The sequence below is a fragment of the Accipiter gentilis genome, chromosome 7 (genome assembly GCF_929443795.1).
Source record: "Accipiter gentilis chromosome 7, bAccGen1.1, whole genome shotgun sequence".
NCBI classification, from domain to species: domain Eukaryota; kingdom Metazoa; phylum Chordata; class Aves; order Accipitriformes; family Accipitridae; genus Astur; species Astur gentilis.
Genome location: NC_064886.1, coordinates 1,792,579 through 1,806,607, shown reverse-complemented (window position 1 = coordinate 1,806,607; position 14,029 = coordinate 1,792,579). Strand labels below are relative to the sequence as shown.

Genomic DNA, 14,029 nt, shown 5'->3' with positions numbered 1-14,029 from the left:
GTGCCTTCCAGCTCTTCAGGTGGCTTGAGGGGCAGAACTGTCTTGTCAGGCCTGGGTACTATTCTACAAGCCTGCCTCCATGCTCTCTGATCAAAGGGGATGCTTCAAAGGGAGAGGAATCACTTAGCTCTGCAAGAAGCATCCACCCCTCGGTTGGGTGTGCGGCTCCAGCCCCTGGCTGTTAGAGGGGAAGGAGTAATTCTCTTCTCAGCAACTTCACATAAGAGTCCAGCCTGTTGTTTTAGGTGGCCATTTCAAACACATCTTTCTTCACATCAAAGGGCTATTCAGGTACTGGTTTGGGTAACCATTCAGCTAATTACTCTGGGCTTTCAGCTGGCTGTAGGAAGATGTGGCTGATTGACTCCTGCTCTTCCCACTTTCCCAGGCCAGAAGCCTCATCTCTCCCTCCTCATATTTTCACTAATAAGGAGGCATTTTAGCAATGGATGAGGCAGAGCAAATTAGAGCCAGTGCTAATGAAAGAAGCTTTATTGGGTTTGCAAATAGGTGTCAGGAGTAAAACATTTACTCCAAGAACACAGAGGACTTAAAAAACATTGTGCTTGGGGTTTTTTTTAGCAAAAAAACAACTACAGCTGTCACAGTCCCAGCTGTGCTTTTAGACATGCTTAAGAGGAACAGTTTAAGCTTTCCTAGGATAATCTTGTACAGTATAAGACTGCCTGCTTTCCTACCAGCTCTGTCTGCAGTGCTGATAGCTTCACACTATGGTGAGCAGGTGACAGAGATTTTCAGCTTCTTAGAAGCAAGAACTGAAGATGAATACATTATTAGGAAGGGGGGACAGCATTGTAGCAGACCGGCAGAGAGTAAATAAAGCTATTAGTCCGGAGAACGGTAGCTAGAGAAGAGTTAGTCATCCTAGCAGGTAATTGCCCTTGACAGTGGATTTTGGGAAGTTGGTAAACGTAATTCCCTTTTTCCTATGCCTTGTCATTAGGAGGCTTGGGCAGTACGGATATGCAAAGAAAAATCTTGTCCTCAGAGCACTCAGGACTTCATCTTATTTGCATAATAGTGACAGCCATTTCTACACTTTCTGAAGACAGCCCCAGCACAATAGTGTTTGGCAGCAGTGCTAATCATACAGCCCCATAGTCCCCGCCCTCTGCGTAAAACCAGGCAGCAACGTACGTGCCTACAGAGCTCATTACCAGAGCACTCCTCCTGCAGGGTTCTGAAGTGGGAAGGCAGCACTAGGTTTACCCTGGAACAGTAGCTCTAACACTACATAACCCACTGCTAATTTTCTCAGTGTGCAGATGACAACCACAGGCACCTTTGCAGTACTAGAAAAAACAGTGTGGCAGTGGGGAGATGGCACTTGGAGCAGATTAGCCAAGCAAAGCCTAATTGTTTACTTGAAAGTTCAGCTCCATGATGGGCACAGCACTCCAAAAACATGCTAATGTTCTGTGACAACAGCGACTGCAACAGTTTTATCACCAGCTACTGGAAGATGCTCCAGACTTGCCTAGGCACAGTGTAGTAAGCCATTGCCATGGCATTCAAGCACCTTACAAAAGGGTCACAAGGTAAACTCTAATCTGTGTGTCTCCCTGCCTAGGGAACAACTCCGTAACAAAAGACAGCCCTCAGGAGAAGTCCTTCCAGCAACTACAAACTGCTGTTTACTATTAGCTCCTAGCCTTCCCAACAGCAAAAGTGATGATCAGGGCAGTTCTGCTTCACAGAGTGTGACAAGTGGTTATTGAAGAGGCAGCTCCCCAGGGACTCTGACCCTGCTGCCTTCAGCTGTGATTTCCATACTACTGTCATCTTGCTTAGGATGCCTTGATCCTGATTTTCAAGTACCTTCAGTCTCAGTGGCTGTGCCTAGATCTCATTACACTAAACCAACACAAAACAGCAACTGAATTTCACTACCTGCAGATAGAGCACATCAAAAGCCTTGTTGAGGTTCCTCCAAGTTAAAGATCAATACGGTTTGTAAGAGCCTAAAACACCAACTAAAAGATTGAAATCATTTATTTGCATGTTCTGTTTTCACACACCTCACTCAAGGGACAGAAATGTATAAGGTCTTATTCACCTGAACTCCTTTGTGTCTGTTGGCAATGGTAATAGCCTGAGCGTTTTCTTATCAACCTTCAACTTGTACTTCAGAATAAGGCATTTCAGTGGAGCAGAAAACCACGAGGGCTGTTCCAGGGAAGCCTTGCTCTCAGAGCTGCCCATTGTGTGGCCTGGAAGCCCACTTGAGTTGCGGAGAGGGCGTACGGAGCTGGTATGAAAATAAAATTCTCAGAATTATAAATAGTACAAAAGGAAACAAATGGCTGGTGCAGCCTGTCCAATGCATTGCAGTGCAGCCCACCGTCATACACACATCGCTATAAACTGAAAAGCAGTCAGGGTCAGCCTGGAGGACAGTTCCTTCCCATGAACAGGCAGGCCTCCCGCAGGGCGTGCAATTCCGCATGAGCTGAAGTGCCAGGTACCGAACCACAACGCCCAGTCCCCTGAGTGAAGGGGGTGCTGAGGGAACAGAGCACAACTGTCTCCTCCTAAGCAGAGGACTGGGGATGATCCAACACCTGGTCTTTCAGGAAGGAATCATGCCTTTATTCCGCTTTCTGTCAGCCATGACTCGTCGATTATGGTTAGCTCTTGTGCTTTTGTTTGCTTCCTTCTTCCTTCGTTCCTGCACTGTTTCCCGGTTCTGCCCATGGCCCTTCACATTCCCAACAACAGCAGAGCTGTCGTGCTTGTGCCTGTAGTACACAGAAAAAGGACATCACAACAATCATGCTGCACGCTTGGGGGACAAAATACACCGATCCCGAGAGACAACCGGGCATGAGGGGTTCAGCTGTCAGGCCTTGAGCCTCGGCTCACCCCAGCTCTGCAGGGCTTCTGCAATAGCTGAGTATCAGCATTACCCACACAACGACTACGTCCTTCTGCACATTGAATGCATCAGCTAAAGCCAGCTATTAAACTGTTCTGAAATCCCTGTGGGAGCTGTTCAAGCTCTGGGAAGCTGTGCTCTCTAAGATCCTGTCTTGCACAGGGTTCTGCTGCTTATGACAAAGGGATGCGCCTACTCATTTGATGGGACAGAACAACCAGCAGTGAAGTAGAAGTTGGGTGAGAAAGTTAACACCACTGTGGTAGTGACCCTGACATACAGGAATGTTAATGAACAGGTATACCCTCAACAATTCCAGTCAGCAGCAAAACACCTGCTAACTGTGGAGCCACAGTTTCATCCCACAGAGGGAGATGCTTACTTACCCTTTCCTCGCAAGGTAAGCTAGCCGCCTGGCTTCAGCTCTCTCCCGCAGTACAGCTGGGTCCTGCACAAAATGGTCCTACCGTGGGAAGAAAGGAAAGAGGTCAGTAAACTCATCAGCACCATGCAAAAGGCTAGGGCAGGAGGTGATTCTGTTGGATAATGGAACAGAGTCAATTCATTGTTCATTATCTCTTCTGGTTGAGCCAGCAGGATTGGTGTCAGTGACTCTAAACACAAAACCTGGCAGAAAACCTGACTGAGACTTCTTCCCACATCCTACCTCTGCCAGCAACACCATCAACGTCACCATTTCCAGTACATCCATGACAACAGGGCATTACTGACCCTCAAAGTGTTCTGCTGGCATCATCTGTCTATGGAATCAAGGAGATTAAACCTCTCCATGGAGTAAGTGCCATTGCTCCAGTATGGTTAGCCTAGGAAGCAGTGGATAGCTGTACTCGGGGGACATTTCACAGTCCAGCAGACCACAGACGTAGCCACTCTGAAAAGCAGCTCAGTCTCCATGCTGCTGTTAAAAGATTCACTCTCTGAAAGAGGAAGTCTACTCCACAGGTGAAGCAGATAAGACATATGGTAAATCTTAATGCAACTGCAACCACAAACTAAATGTCACCTTTGTTCTTTCCTTTTCAGCTTCCTCCTCCTCCTCTTCATCCTCTTCCTCTTCCTCCAGTCCTTCCTCATGTCCTTTAGGTCTCAAGACCTGAGGAATTGTGAATGGCCTGAGAATTAAGACACAAACAGTCAGCAATGAAGACAGTACAGCCACAAACATTTCACTGAACAGCATATCCTTTTTGGTTTGCATCGTATCTTTCAAAAAAGAGAACCTACAAATTTCATAGACTTGGTTCTTTTTCTGAAGAGAGAGAAAAAGAAAAAAAAAAAAAAGAGACCCAGTAGCTAACAACACATTTACTATGGGCAATTAATGAACACATGTTCCTCACTGGGGAATGTTCACTATGAAGTTGTTACTGAAAATAATAATAGTTAAAAAAAGGAGCAGGTCAGGAAAAACCTGAAACCTCACAAAGAATTTCTCCAAGGAAACAACTGCTTCCTCTGGGAGAAGGGAACCCAGGCATGGCCACAAGGCATTACTAAGGAGTATACTATGCTAGGCTTTAGCTCACCAGTCAGAGAACATCTATTGTACAAAGACAAACCCTCAAACCTCAAGCTCAAACTCAGACAGAAACGTTAATTTTCAGAAAGTGCTACGCTCTAAAACCTCTATGACTGCTCAGTAGTTATCCATAGAGCCCCAGTTTCATTGCTGTGCCCCAGTTTCATACAGGGGGAAATACTTGGAGAAATCCATCAAGCTTTATGAATCACCCTGAACAAGCAGAGCAGCAAAGGGCCCGGGGGGTGGAGGCAGAATTTACCACGTGCCTATAGCTCTTCTTTAATATACATATATATATACATGTGTGCTGAAATTCTATTGGAATTCAGATTTATGATTGCACTGTCAAATAAATAAAACACAACAGAAAAGCCTTTGTTACTTCAAACCTATAGATCTAGTTTTCAGCAGTAACATCCACTAATTGTTCCTACTGCCTCTCTAGGAGCAGTGAGACCTGAGCACCTGAAATAGGGGAAAAAAGAACTGAGTGCCACACTCAGGATTTAAAAAAGATTTGAATTGAAATCCTAAAAAGGATTTAAATTGAAGCCTCACCACACTTTAGGAGGGAAAAAAAAAAAATCCAAAAGGGACAAAGGAACCCCTAAGATACATTTTGGTTTGAGGTTAGAAATGGTGACATCTTCATAATACATCAGAATTTGAAAGGCCACTTTCAGAAATATTCAACCACCTTTTAAAACACATTTTCTAGATCTTATTTTTAAAATAAATATTCTACAACTCCCATCCCAAACTAACCCCTTGCTTCCTAAAAACTAATTGTCTCCAGCTGTCAGTCATTGTGGAGAGTGCTGTGCAGTCCATCCAGGACTGAATTCCAGGTGTCAGCACTCTGAGATGTCAGAGGAGATTGGCAAGGAGAAGAAGTCCAGCCATACAATTTTCCAAATGTTGAAGTTTTCCTTTGCTAACCAGCCATTTTATGTGCTCAGTTCACTCAGTCCTGATTATTCAAGCTGGCCCATTTTCCCCTGCTGCAGGATAGTTTTTTTATGAGCAGAAGCACTGCTGAGTACAAGTTTCAACACAACAGCAAATTGCCCCCTTAAATTTGTTGATTAGTTGAGGCAATGGCTGAGTCCTGCAGACACAGAAAGTGGAAGCCTGAGAACATCCTGGGTGCATGTCATGGCAACACTCCCTACCAACAGAAGACAGACTCAAATCTCCCTCCTTGCATATTACAGAGAAAGCAGCAGCAGCAGAACAAGGGGTGGTTTGAAGCACGCACATCCTCATTGAGAAACAGTGCCAAAACCCAGCGTTGAACAGGTTTGTGCGAGCCAGGCAACCCTAGCTGGCGATTCCCATCAATCTCCCATTCACTGAAGCCACAGCACCTACCTCCTACTGATCAGCTCATCATCTGAGTCAGCATCATTTGCCCCCACTTGGTTTCCATCATAAGTGTCATCGTACTCATCCTCATAGTCCTCCTTGTAGAGTTGAGCTTCTCCTTGCTGCACAGGAATCTCCTCCACAATCACACTGTACTGGCTGTAGCGCTCCTTCTGCTCAGCAACCAGGCGTTTGTCATTCAGCAAACTCCTGGTCGTGTCCTTCTCCCTCCTGCATGGAAAAGGAAAGGCAGACACAAAAAGGCAGTGTAAAGATCTTCTCTGTAAGTTACTTTTTTTCCTGTTAGTAAGTGGAAGCTGAAGCAACAGAAGTCTTATCTCAAACTCTACAAGCACTACTTAAGCCTACCTATTTCCCCTCTGATTTATAACAGGGCTGTTTGTCTGGCTACTAAAATCGGCCACTCCTGGCTTGGAACAAAGTCATTTTTAAACAGAAGCCCGGCAAGATTACACACCAGATAACAGGAATTGGAGACCGCCACCATCATTTGAGATGGAAAGGAAGCTTTTACAGGAGGCCAAATGCAATTATACACAAGCTGAAATTTGGCCAAGATCCAAATAACACAAGAAGTCCCATCAATCTTGAATGGCAAGCTGTTAGAGCTAAGACTCCAGTCTATGAGATGGCTCTGCAAGGCCCAGAGTGCCCTCTAACACCATGCTGCAGTATCGTCTCACTGCAGTAGCACGCACAGCTGCAACTCATGGACCAGGGCTGCATTAGAGTAACTGCTGCATGGACATGTATGTTCCTACAGTAGAGAACCTCAGCTTACAAACGTGAGATGCAAAACATGAATGTAGGTGGGGAAAGCAAAAAAATTATCAGCACAGCAAGTAAGGATTAGACTAAGCACAACTAAGAATGAAAAGAAGAAAACAGAGTAGGTTGGATCAGAATCACTACTCAAAGCACTACATGTACAATTTTTTCAAAAATTTAGGAGACAAGTAAATTATAGTAATTTTAAAGAAGGGAAGACCATGAAATAAAATTTTGACAAAGGTATTAAAAAGCAGCCACTGAGATGCTGTGTCTCAAGCTGCACAAGCATAAACTTTTTGAAGTCCCATTTTTCAGAGCAGCCAAACATACCCTTACAGCAAAGCAGCAAGGGAGTCCACTGTCAAGTATTCACAGGACAACTTGCAGCCCTCAAAGTCTAGGAGGAACATGCATCAGTGATCTATTTGGCATCTGGATATTATCAGAGAAAGAACCTGTCCAAGGCATACTGTCAGTGGCTCAAGAATGGATAGACTTATGTGACATGCTAGCGAGCAGCGGGGAAGTGATCTAAGCAGCCTGATTTTCATTAAGAATCTCAAAACAAAGTAACATTATAGATAGATGTGGTTCCACTTTCTAACATGACTCACTGTTACATGCTTGCATTTAGTTGCAAAATGCCCTACAAAGCAGGTGGTTAGTTCACACATACCTAGGCTGGGATAACATCTTCTGTTGGTATTCAGCATGAGACTGAACTAAATATTTGATAATTGTTTCCTGTTGAGCTGGTCTGATGACTGCAGAAGAGCTGCAGTGAAGTGTTTCAGGCACCAATTCCAGAAAAACAGTGGGATAACTCCTCTAGTCCCACAATGTTCAGGACATGCTCTGACTTCAAAAGACAGATTCAGCTAGCAATTATGGCTGGATGGGCAGAGAGAGGTGAGATCACTTTTCAGGATGAGCAGAGAATCATATATGTTAATATGATCATTTCCTCATGCTTGTTTCTCTCCTCATCCTGGTGTGGCTTTCTCCTTCCAATTAACAGTCCCTGCCCCAAACTGCTTACGCTTACCTGCATAGCAGTTAGTGCAATGGGACCCAACCTGATCTGACTCTTGAAGCACTATTGCGACATCATGCTTCAGCAGCAACAACACTCTAAACACAAGCAGAATTTGGTGAGCAAAAGATTTTAAGGAGAAAAAAAAAAGATGAAAAAAAAGGTATATTGATAATTCAAATCCAAAGCAGATCTCAAACTAGGCTAGGAGAACCCTGTTACCCAGATACAGGTTTCTTGCTTGTGGAATAAGGACTACTGAGGAAGCTGCACTTTTAGTGCTGAAAGGACACACTCTTCATATTTATGGAGTTCTGAACGTTAAATCCTAGAGAGCAAGGTACTATAGCTTATCCTTTGATTTAGTTAGATATGGTCAACTTTGGGCATAGGGTGTACATTGCTGATTCCAGCTAGTTACTTCCAGGTTTTAAAACCCACACAAAACATAAATGACGTGTCTGGAGACCTGCAGAGAGAGCGTTCTCAGTGTAAGAAGAACTGTTTTGAAATGAAGACACAGCCTGAGGGAGGCCAAGAGACACTAGGAACAGCAGCAGTAAGAGGATAATCCCAAGAGGTCATGTAACAGCAGAAGAGATGACAACTTTCTCAAGGAGTGATGTTACCATTGGAGAGAAGACACAGCCTCCCTGGCAGCAGCTGGAGGGCAATGCCATGGGAGCAGGGTCCCACAACCCAGCTCAGGAATGACTCGCAACTCTCAAAGCTCTCTGCAGAGGGATCTGCAGAGGGAGCTCTGAGCAGGGTTATTCCATACACTGGATGCACTGTGCTAAACTCAGTGTTCTTTGGCCTTGCCCGGCTGCTGCAGCAGCTACCCACATGTGCAAGACTTTGGGGAGATGCGATATATCCAAGCACACCTGTGCACAAGGCTCCTGACTGACAAGGTGCCTGCCTGCACCCTGAGCAAGGCAACACGATGAGGAGAAAGGAGAGAGATTGTGTCTGTGAATTCTTAGCTATGGACACTTCAAAAGTCATTGCCTTGGCCAGAGAGAAATTATTTTCTTGCCTAGCCGAGCCAGTATAAACACTATAGCACTGCTGCTGAGAAGCTCTTTGACTGGATTTTGGGACAAAAGTGGTTTTCTCCTGAGGATTTGATGCAGCTTTGCAACAAAAACCTTAACCAGGAGCTCCCAGGGTCATGTGGCTCAATCTCTGGCCCGACTTCTACTCATGTTCTGTGTAAATACATACCAACATAAAGATCAGACTTGGCTGGTTAGAGAAAGTGATTAAAAACAATCTGAAACAAACTAACCATATTATAGAGATACAGTTAACATCAATGGGAGCCAGCAGGACAATGTCCTAACCTAAATTTGCACAGAGTGTGGCACAGTACCACATGGCAAACCAGGCAGAAAGCAAAGGAAATGCCCTTCTGCAGGAAGCTTACAGCAGCAGGAACAACAAAAGTGGTCTAAGCCACTGAGTGTTATCAGATTTTTGAAGTAGATGGATATTGAAGCTTCACTTGGATCTAAACCAAATCATTATTAATTCTCAGTTCTGAGTCACAATCCCAGGCTCGTAGAGATGGTTGCTTTTCAAGGTTTGTTGTTCAGTACAGGTTTAATATTAAGACCAAGAAGAAAGAGCCTGACATTACCAATGAGCTTGGCAGTGCAATCTCTAGCAGTATACAGAGGAAAGCCAATTAGGAAAAACACTAACTGAAACCAACCCCTAATAATATTTCATTTTACTTTCCCAGAGAAACAGAAGAAACGGATAGGAAACATTTTTTATAAGCCTTACCCCCTGCCAACAAATTCCTGCAGGAGGTTTGTACGAGAAACAAATTTGCAGGTTCACAGATATGTATTCCTCCTGACAGACAGGGTTAATTGAGGGTGCATGATACTCACCGCTTGCCTTTTTGTATCCGAGAAACATCCACTGAATCCCTACTGAAAACATCAAACTCATCATTCTGGAAAACATTATAGCGAGAAGTGACTAGAGGAGTAGGGTCTGGCTTCAGCTGTCTGTTAAAAAAAAAAAAGAAAAAAAGAGAGAGAATAAAAACCAAAGGCGAGCTGAGGAAGACCAAGTCCTCTCTTTCCCAAGACCTTGGTTTATTCTTTGTCAGTCTCAAAGTCATCCACAGCATGCCAAGATCCTTTTCATGGTGCTGGCTGACTGGGTCACAGATTGCAATTCCTTCATTTCACAGCCACACTATAGAACATGCATGACCACTACATGGCATTGATCTAAGATAAAAGGCACAGTTTTCGAAGCTTATCTTTGTGGGGAAACTAAAGCGACTTACAGAAAGCAAAACCAAACTTCTGTTCGTTTAAGAATAATTAAAACTGTACAGCAGCATGGAATATTCAACAGACTGCGTGGTCTCAAAACAGTGACTCAGTAAAGCCAAACACTAAGTATGATGAATTACATGCTGGAAATAATTCCAATAATTTGCTGCTGTTGATTTCGGGATATTTATCTCCCTATGGCTCCTTCTTAATTCTTTCTCAGGATTCCAGGTTTCCATTTGTTCAACTTATAAGTCAAAAGACCATTATTTTTACATTAATTTTGTTGCTGCTGTTAGCTCAGCTGGGCATCTGAAAATGCTGCTGTGCTCACTTCTAAAATCACCAGCGATCAAAATTCAACATTTGCTATTGAACTGACAGTTTTGTTTCAAGATGCAAAAGGCAGGGGAAAAAAACACAACCAACAAAAAAACCCCAACCAGCCCTATCTTCTGTAACTGCTAGCTTTACAGAAAAAAACCCCAACCCTTCCAAACGCCCACCCCACAACATTTGTGCCAAAGTCAGCAGATCTGACTGTGAGAGCATGAAGACTGTTGCAAAACCAAGGGGTTTTTTTAACATCATTTTTCTGATAAAGATGCGTTCATTTTTTAATGCAACAATGAGACAGTCTGCCCATTCCTCCATGAAATGTGAGCAAACAGCACATTCACATCCTGATACTCAGTCGAAAACTGCTGTTGCAGCACAAACACACGCTAGCAGCTGCAGACAAACTAAAACAACTCAATTCTACTGCCAGCTATAAACTCTACATCCCATGTACAACCTAGAGAAGCAAGCAAAAGCCTGGCAAGTTTGTCAAAGGGTAGAGAAAAATGGATCTGAATTGCCATTTCCAATCTCTCTCTGGTTTAACTCCAACTGCAAAACAGTAGCCTGTCAAATACTGTATTTGACCCTGCAGGCTGAATTTCAGCTGAATTAGTTCCTTTGAAGATGCCCTTTCCTGCAGGACAGCTGGGATTTTAACATCTACAACCCTGTCCTCTGCAGCAAAATAACTTTTGAAGGCAACACACTCTATTGCCCAGCCCTGGCTAAGCCAATGTCCCCATGAAGGACTTTTAATGGTTCTTATTTGAGCATTTATTGTACAAGCGTTTTTGTCTCCCTGTCACAAAACACAACCCAGCATCTGCTCTACTGAAATGCTGAGCAGTGAACATTCCAGTCCTCTGTAGGGACATAACGAGGGCAGAAAGCTAGCGGCAGATGGCAACGAGAAGCTCTCACTGCAACTATTTACTCCAAGGAAACACACATGCAACTTCTTAGAGCTCAACAAGTGTCTAACCTTCAGTAAGAGTGATGTTAAATGATAACCCACATACAAAAACCCCAAAGGCATCAAAGCTGCACCAGAAGTCCCACACCTTTGCATTGTTCGGTCCAGCTTATCCAAGTATGGTACCAGCTTATCTTCTAGAATGTTGTTGATCACATGCTCTGCATTGTAACTGTACTCTTCCAGGCAGGCCAGGATGAAGCCCTCACCAAGGTCTGGCAGCAAGTCTTTCACTTGAGAGATCAGAGAGTCCAGCTCCACCCCTGACACCTTGGCAATGGGCGCAGCAGCTGCACCGGCACACTACATATAACAAACAGAATTGGTGGCATTACTGGAAAGAGACAGCAGCTGAGGGAAGGCAGGTATGCACGTTAAACAAAAGGGAAAGCAGCAGTCTGGGTTATCAGAATTTAAACACAAAGAAGTCAAAAGACTGAAGTCAAATGAAGAGAAATCATTTAAGTTCTTTATACTACAGAAGGTCTTGTGACACAGACTTGGGCACACAACTACTTTTGTCTGTCCCTGAGTCAGCAAGGATACTCTGGAGAACCCCTTCCTCAAATAACATATGAACTCTGCATTTAAAAATTATGCACATGAACTACAGTGATGAACTACAGTATTTGAATAAACCACAGCAACAGGAAACCCAAGCCAACGGGAGCTAGAAGCAATTTGCTCAAAGATAAAGCTGGGATTCAGGTGTAGCTTTGTTTCTCATTTCACAAGGCACATGGGGCTGCACTGAAGTCTAGCAAAGGTAAGAAATGAGACTAAATCTCACCTAATCCCCAAAACCGAGCAAACTAATCCTCTCTTCACAGATGAAGTACGGACAGAAAGAGCAGAATCCAGTTGCACAGCTCTACTCACCTCATCCTCTGATGCATATGCAGCCCCGAGCTCTTCAATGTCCTCGGCAGTGCTCTCCACTATCGCAGATGCTCCATTAGATGCTGCTAGTGGTGTTGGATCTTTAACGACTTGTGCTTTTCTCTTGTCTACCCCTTCCCATGCACTTTCCACTGCTTGGAGGATATAGGCTGTCCTGGTCTCATCTCTAAAAGGAAAGCATTAAGGACCTTTCTAGATGCATGTACTTAGACCTCACCTTGGAGTAAGTATGCAATTTTCAGCGAACTACCAAGCCTGTGCCTACATCAACATTTCCCTCCTTTTCAAGAGGAAACTTTCCATCGCTCATTGCCAGTCATGCAGCTTAACCAGAGGCAGCAACAGTGGAAATGCCATTGGTGTGAAGGAATCTAAGAGTAGCCAGGTCTGCAAAAACCTGAGGTGACAGCAAAGGATACAGCGTGGAGGATGCTTGCTGAAGCAAACTGACATCATCCTCAACAGGAAACAGCTCATCATAGTCACGGAGAAATCTGAAAATGCAGAAGCAAGTTTAATCAGTCGAACTCAATAAATTACCAGCAGACCTGTCACACACTACCATCCCTGCTATGCCACTTTGACTTCCTCACTACTCAGGTATGAACACAAATAACCTCTCACCCAGTACTGGATTCCAGCATGCATTGCCATGTCTGATTTTGCTCCCATTATACTGCAGCAACACTTCCCCCCAAGCCAGAGCCAGTTGCACCACTCCTCATGATGTTAAGACCTGTAACCCAGTGCCGCATTACAGAGAAAATAAGGTTTATGATTTGAACATGATCATAATGACAGCATCATCAGGAGGACAAGATAAAATTCCCAGTCCTGTCGCTTACTCACTTTGCGTCTTCAGCATTAGCACTTAATATCTTTCTGGCCTGGTCAACCCAGTTGGAAAGCACAGGTTAGTAATAATAGTCTAACTTGTCAAGTTAGCTAATAGCTAAATTGCTATCCTCCACTTTGAGAGCCTCGATTAAAGAGAGTAAAGAATAACATTCTCCAGCGTCATGCAACATCCTCCTCGCCTTTACAATAAAGTCTGTACTGCAGTCTGAAATCCTCTCAGAGCAGTTCTCCCAACTAGTCAGAGTGATTTCTAACTCCCAAATGCATCGTAATGCCCCATTATAATGTCTCGGGCAATTCTGTTGTGAAGAATGGAAGAAGACGGCAAGCTGACCCTCTCCCTTGGGCCTCTTTTCAGCCAGACTCACCTCCTTTCCTGAAGCACTGAAGTGAAGATCTGTAGGAATTCCTCAATAAAAGGCTGAATATTCTCACGGCTGCAGAAAACAATGGCATAGAGTGAAAAACTCAGTGGTAAGCCTACCGCATTGCTCAATCTCCGCATTCTGCCTCACTAGCCAAACTAGTCACACTTATACATAAAGGGAAAATCCTGTTTGAAAATAGATTTCAGACTACTTTTTGGCTTTCACAGGAGCAAACAGTCAAAGGGGAACGATTTTCTTTTATGGCTTCAGCAAACATTTCAGCCAGCTAGATCTAAAGCCATACCACAGTTAGAATTACAAGACTTGAGACAGACTTTACAAATCATAGTTTGATGCCTCAGACTTGCAATAAGCAGAAAAGGGCGTGTAGTGCTTTGGTAATTGCACTCTTATTATGTGTCTTGGGATTATACCAGTGAACCTCCTAGAAAGTGCGTGTTCACCCTACGTAAGAACATATGCCAAGCGAACTCCTATTGCAACCTTTCTGTTATAATGCCTAAACCTCCCATTGCTGCTGATACATCAAGCCTCAGAGCAAGCCAGAATGATCTCTGCAGTACATAAGTCTTAAGAAAAAAGGTATTTCTCTAGAAGCCAGACACACCATTTTCACAGTAGCCTCAGCTCTTGTCAAACTG

The 14,029-nt window shown here is 44.0% G+C and overlaps 1 protein-coding gene across 12 annotated transcripts in view; it reads right to left on the bottom strand.

The window, feature by feature from the left end:
* Positions 1-14,029, bottom strand: part of ASCC2 (activating signal cointegrator 1 complex subunit 2) — a 40,251-nt gene that overhangs the window by 2,389 nt on the left and 23,833 nt on the right. For 11 of the 12 annotated variants that reach the window (XM_049804120.1, XM_049804117.1, XM_049804121.1 and 8 more), the window contains 9 exons: positions 13,368-13,436; positions 12,561-12,635; positions 12,121-12,307; positions 11,330-11,544; positions 9,531-9,650; positions 5,811-6,035; positions 3,921-4,029; positions 3,283-3,359; positions 478-2,759 (listed from right to left, as the gene is read on the bottom strand). In XM_049804120.1, coding sequence (XP_049660077.1) covers positions 2,591-2,759; positions 3,283-3,359; positions 3,921-4,029; positions 5,811-6,035; positions 9,531-9,650; positions 11,330-11,544; positions 12,121-12,307; positions 12,561-12,635; positions 13,368-13,436 — 1,246 coding nt within the window. In that variant the 3' untranslated portion in view covers positions 478-2,590. Of the gene's footprint in view, positions 1-477; positions 2,760-3,282; positions 3,360-3,920; positions 4,030-5,810; positions 6,036-9,530; positions 9,651-11,329; positions 11,545-12,120; positions 12,308-12,560; positions 12,636-13,367; positions 13,437-14,029 lie in introns of those variants that run through there. The other variant, XR_007506595.1, reaches the window with a different exon arrangement.